This window comes from Salmo trutta, chromosome 3, assembly GCF_901001165.1.
Source record: "Salmo trutta chromosome 3, fSalTru1.1, whole genome shotgun sequence".
Lineage (NCBI taxonomy): Eukaryota > Metazoa > Chordata > Actinopteri > Salmoniformes > Salmonidae > Salmo > Salmo trutta.
Genome location: NC_042959.1, coordinates 58,752,087 through 58,758,370, shown reverse-complemented (window position 1 = coordinate 58,758,370; position 6,284 = coordinate 58,752,087). Strand labels below are relative to the sequence as shown.

At 42.1% G+C, this 6,284-nt stretch overlaps 1 protein-coding gene across 7 annotated transcripts in view; it reads right to left on the bottom strand.

The window, feature by feature from the left end:
• LOC115181010 (oxidation resistance protein 1) overlaps positions 1 to 6,284 on the bottom strand; it is a 162,417-nt gene that overhangs the window by 100,129 nt on the left and 56,004 nt on the right. For 4 of the 7 annotated variants that reach the window (XM_029743125.1, XM_029743160.1, XM_029743133.1 and 1 more), the window contains exon 1: positions 6,085 to 6,125. The exons of the other annotated variants lie outside the window; for them this stretch is intronic. In XM_029743125.1, coding sequence (XP_029598985.1) covers positions 6,085 to 6,110 — 26 coding nt within the window. In that variant the 5' untranslated portion in view covers positions 6,111 to 6,125. Of the gene's footprint in view, positions 1 to 6,084; positions 6,126 to 6,284 lie in introns of those variants that run through there. 7 annotated transcript variants of the gene reach the window in all.

Sequence of the window (6,284 nt, the reverse complement as noted above, 5' to 3'; positions counted from 1 at the left end):
TGGATGTTTCACCCCAAGCACTGACATCATTAATTGCTTTTTAATTGAACCCCCAAATACAGATGTGTATCAGTTTAATAATTGCTTGCTAATCAGTTAATCCAAACAGTTACTTCTGTTTTGTTTCCCTCATTCCACTGTACACAAAAACCCTTTGCACAATGAGCATCTGCAGAGGAACACACGACAACGTTACCCAGTTACCCCATCACCGGCGTTCTGTTTAACAAACTGTAGAGAGTAAACAACGTCTCCCCTTTAAACATGAACAAAAACAGCATCAACAAGCACAACAATAGGTAACACTTGAATACCCTCTTTATAATGCATTATAAGCACCTTGTGTTATTTTTTGATGGACATCTGTATTGCTTCCTGCTAACTGGTAGCCTAGCCAAAGCCTTAATGGTGGACAGGTTAGACAAATCTGTCAACAGGACATCTCAATATAAAGGTAGTCGAGGAGGGAGGGAGAGACTGAGAGAGCGTCATAGACAACAGAGCAGTGACAGAGAGCGTCAGAGACAACAGAGCAGTGACAGAGAGCGTCATAGACAACAGAGCAGTGACAGAGAGCGTCAGAGACAACAGAGCAGTGACAGAGAGCGTCATAGACAACAGAGCAGTGACAGAGAGCTTGACACCAACACTGGGCTGCTACTGTCTCCGAATGCAAAACATTTGTAAAGTTATTTTTAGTTTCAATTACTTGCGGCTGGCACCTCGTAGAATATAATCTCCGCAAATCGTGCCGCTGATGCCGCTCAATCTCCTTCTGAGCTGAAGAGAAAACTAAATCCTTCAACCGCTGGCATAAAGCTGAAATGAGACATTCCTTTAGCATTATACCATACTGAGCCAAACACCTCTCTACCCGATCCTAAGAGCTCTTCATAGGCTTATCTGAAAGACTGATGGCATGTTGAAATAGCACAATGGATCAGCTGAAAGGCCAGAAATTGAGGTATTAAGCTCTAAAGAGGGGGTCATTTAGCTATTTGATTTGGAATTTTAGGACCTCTTTAGGTATACATACCAGGGTTTTTCTTTATTTTTACTATTTTCTACATTGCACAATATTATGAAATAATATGATTCCATATGAAATGATTCCATATGAAATAACACATATGGAATCATGTAGTTACCAAAAAAAGTGTTAAACAAATCAAAATATATTTTAGCCACCCCTTGATGACAGCTTTGCACGATATTGGCATTCTCTCAACCAGCTTCATAAGGTAGTCACCTGGAATGTATTTCAATTAACAGGCATGCTTTGCTAAAAGTTAATTTGTGGAATTTCTTTCCTTCTTAATGCGTTTGAGCCTATCAGTTGTGTTGTGACATGGTAGGGGTGGTATACAGAAGATAGCCCTATTTGGTAAAAGACCACATCCATATTATGGCAAGAACAGCTCAAATAAGTAAAGAGAAACGACAGTCCATCCTTTAAGACATGAAGGTCAGTCAATACAAAACATTTCAAGAACTTTGAAAGTTTCTTCAAGAGCAGTCGCAAAAACCATCAAGCGCTATGATGAAACTGGCTCTCATGAGGACCGCCACAGGAAAGGAAGAGACTCTGCTGCAGAGGACAAGTTCATTAGAGTTACCAGCCTCAGATTGCAGCCCAAATAAATGCTTCACAGAGTTCAAGTAACAGACACATCTCAACATCAACTGTTCAGAGAAGAATGCGTGAATCAAGCCTTCATGGTTGAATTGCTGCAAAGAAACCACTACTAAAGGACACCAATAATAAGAAAAGACTTTCTCTGTCCAAAAAACACGAGCAATGGACATTAGACCGGTGGAAATCTGTCCTTTGGTCTGATGAGTCCAAATTTGAGATTTTTGGTTCCAACCGCTGTGTTTTTGTGAGACGCAGAGTAGGTGAACGGATGATCTCCGCATGTGTGGTTCCCACCATGAAGCATGGAGGAGGAGGTGTGATGGTGTGGGGGTGCTTTGCTGGTGACACTGTATGTGATTTACTTAGAATTCATGGCACACTTAACCAGCAAGACTACGACATCATTCTGCAGCAATACGCCATCCCATCTGGTTTGTGCTCACTGGGACTATCATTTGTTTTTCGACAGGACAATGACCCAAAACACACCTCCAGGCTGTGTAAGGGCTATTTGACCAAGGAGAGTGATGGAGTGCTGCATCAGATGACCTGGCCTCCACAATCACCCAACCTCAACCCAAGTGAAATGTTTTGGGATGAGTTGGACCGCAGAGTGAAGGTTAAGCAGCCAACAAGTGATCAGCATATGTGGGAACTCCTTCAAGACTGTTGGAAAAGCATTCCTCATGAAGCTGGTTGAGAGAATGCCAAGAGTGTGCAAAGCTGTCATCAAGGTAAAGGGTGGCTACTTTGAAGAATCAAAAATAAAAACTTTTATTGGTTACTACATGATTCCACATGTGTTATTTCATAGTTTTGATGTCTTCACTATTATTCTACAATGTAGTAAAAATAGTAAAAATAAAGAAAAACCCTTGAGTGTGTCCAAACTTTTGACTGGTACTGAATATTTTTTTGTATGCATATTTAACCCCTTATTTTTGGGGGCACAAAACTACCTCGATACTTCCATTTCTTTGTATGGGTTACTGTCAGACGAGTCCCATGACACTTGTGTGGGTCGTAGAACAAAACGGAGAACATTATTGTGTTCATGAGAGTCTCCCCTTTTCCATAGAGTGGTTGTAATAGAATGGTCAGTTGTTACAGACGTTGTCGTGAGAAGGCCTATTTTCAGGATGTGTCATTGTCTGAAATACAACGCTGTAGCTCGGACTCCTTCCACCGCAGTGGCAGAAGGCCAACATGTCTAGTTTAACTGACGGATTTTGATGGGGATTTTTTTTATCATATTACTTAGATTGATGCACGGGTGGGTCAATAGACTCTTAAGGATGAATGTGTTCAAGGCCTTTCTCCATTGACCTTGCTTTGTCTTTTGTTTCCTAAACTGACTGCTAATGCATTCAACTGAAAGGTCACATCTCACACACTGTATCTCTTCCATCATCTCCGTCAGATGCAGAGATAGAGGTTCAGGAAATAGGTGAGGTTTTTGATGGGTTTCAAGACCTTTTTTATAATTTGAAGTTGATTTGCAACTTTGAATAAGGAAAGATGTAGTAAGACGTGGCATGCAACTTGGTCAATTCATTTGAGCTGTAATCAGTTTTGGTTACAGCCCATATCAAGATAAGATATGCAATGCTACAAAGCTTTACCATGTGTTTTTCCACCGAGATCACATTTCAAAGGTCAGGGGAATCATTACTGACATTTGTCCAGTTTAGCATCAGTTCATTTCTGCTCCTTAAGGTATAGGCACCAAAACAAACTAAAACGTCACAAAATGTCGTCATACTATATGCACAAACCGTTTCAACTGGGAAGCATACGGTAAGCTTTAGGCAGCAACACGTGATCTGAGGAGAGGAGCACGGACACTTTACACCAGACATGTGCTTCCCTGCCTTCCCGTCCCTCTCAGCCCCCCTTCTAATCGCTACAGACAGAGAACAATGCTGCTGCTGCCACACACACACACACACACACACACACACACACACACACACACACACACACACACATACACACACGCACACACACACACACGCACACACACGCACACACACACACACACACACACAAACAAACATGCACGCACTGCCGTGACACTGCTTATTGGATGATGTTCTACTGGCAAAACAAAGCCATAGAAATACTCTCTTCTCTGTCCTGCAACATCAAAACCTCTTCTTCATGCTATCTCTGTGATGAGGACACGATCTCATCTATTACAGTACCCATTAAGATCAGATGGTGAGGCGGGCCGGTGGGAAAAGGGCCTGCGGATGACTTAAGAGCACCACATAAGATGAAGGAGCACCAGTAAATAAGATTTGTAAATTGATTGAGATACAGGCTGTATTGGGCCTATATGAATTCTAGATACTTTTGAAGCACATGCTGTGCTCTAGAAACTAAAATGTAACCCTGTAAAGACATTTGTTCACTATAAAAGCGATACAAATACCTGTCATTGGAATTACACAGTAATTTGTGAAATATTTGGTTTCTACATTGTGTAAAAAGCATTGTTTCCTATTGAGATGCATTACATTGAATACTGTACACTGTCTCTTTAATAATTTCATTTTGTATGTGACCACATGCAAATCTATCATTCATTAATTGGTTCATATGATCATTGATCTCCTGAAGAAGCTGTACCTTACCATTCTGTCTGTGTCCCCAAATGTGTGGATATACTGGTAAAGTTACCAGGTTGTTAGCTAGATAGCTAATGAGGTAACATGACTGAACAAGGTGTTAATGGCCACGCCGTGGTTTATGAACGTAAAATGCGGCCCGCATATGTGACCACTTTAGAGCCCTGCATGTACATCACAGACAGGCCTATATAAAACCATGCAGAGTGGCAGACCTGGGTGAAATGCATAGGCAGAGAGAGGTCTACTGTATGAGAGATGAAGGAAGAGAGTGCTAACAGGACATCCAACTCCTTTATCTCTGCTCCATCTTCATCCCTCCGTTCTTCATCCCTCCATCTTCATCCCTCCATTCTTCATCCCTCCATCCTTCATCCCTCCATTCTTCATCCCTTCATTCTTCATCCCTCCATTCTTCATCCCTCCATTCTTCATCCCTCTCTCATCCTTCAGAGAGTTTCATCATCCTGTAGTATTTGGGCCATGGTGAGGCCAAGCAGAGGGCCAAACTTCGTAATGCCAAATCCACTTTTTCTGATCAACTGGGTGGTGAAGATTAGAAACATGTCCTTGAGTGATGTTCATTTCACAGAAGGTTGAGAAAGCTCTCCACAGACCTAGCTGGACCCAGATTAACACAGTAAACTGGCGTCATCCAGACATACACATCACCGACAAGCCCCTGGAATCCAAACACTCACATGGATTTACAGGACTGTACAAGCCCATGCTCTACTTCTTATGTAACCTGATTGTGATTGTCTATGGTTGCAAAATTCCCCAAATTCCACGGTTTTCCTGATTCGCGGAATAAGGAGGGGATAAGCAGGGAATCAGGATTTTTGGAAAACCTGGACATTTTGTGAAAGTTACTGAGATTTTCCAACCCTATTGCCATTATTGACTTCAGAAGTCAAGACACTTTCATTCAGTAAGGAAAACTGAAGAGTGATGATGGATGTTGAAAATGAGGGAATACTGTCGGTGGACAACATGGCTCTGTCTGTTTGTAGGATATGAACGTATCTCTGACGTAGAGCTATGTTTGAGCAATAACCTCCATTACTGTAGCCCAGTTAATATCCAAACAGAGAGGGAAGGTTCAAAGGTCGTCACAGAGCTATGTAAATTCTGTATAGCCTGTATAGGTGGCTCTACCAATAACCTGTTACGCTGATTGTTTTCAGACACATCTACCTACAGTATATCACACCATTTGTTCTCCCCCAATCCCTTTAAATCCTCTCCAATCTCTCCATTCCGCTCCATACACTCACAGAAGCCATGTTGCCTGCTAAGAAGCAAAAGCCTTCAGCCATTTAGTTCTAGAGCTGCTGTGTTCCCCCCTCACATTGATTGAATGTAGCTAGCTCTCATACGGTCCCGCTGTCTGCTCAGTCTGACAGCAACAGGCTCCTTTTGGAGAGGAGAAGAGAAGCAAACGTTAGTAAAACAAGCATGTTCTGCTTGTTGTAGCACTTAAGGAGTGTTCCTGATAAATCCTGTTCAAAGCTTCAGCTTTGGGAAGAGATCTTCCCAGAAAAGCTTTGACATTAGTCCTGCTTTGATTTAGGTGAGGAACTGTTCTAAAATAACAAATGGCCTTTTACTCCACTAACATTGTGCTGAGTTGCCAGCTGCACAGTCTCCCGGATTGGCTTGAACCTTCTATAAATGCCTTGATTAGGCACAATGGAACGTTTTCTCCTTTTCTGCTGCTTAAAATAAAACTCGTATTCATCCCTTTTAAAACACCCATTAAGGTAAAGCAATGGCTTTGCGAGTTTGAGAATGTAATTGAAAAACGTGTGTACATACCGGCTAGCATGCAGTAGAGGTTCCATTGACTCTGAGGGAGGACTGATAGAGATAATGGGATCGATCCCTCAAACTGCTTAAGTTAAGCGAAGGAAAATCACATCATGTGACCATCCCCTCCCCCTCCTGTGCTAATTTATTTACTCAATATAACCCAGGGGCCTGTGATGCAGAGAGAGGCTTGAGCTGGACAAGCCGAT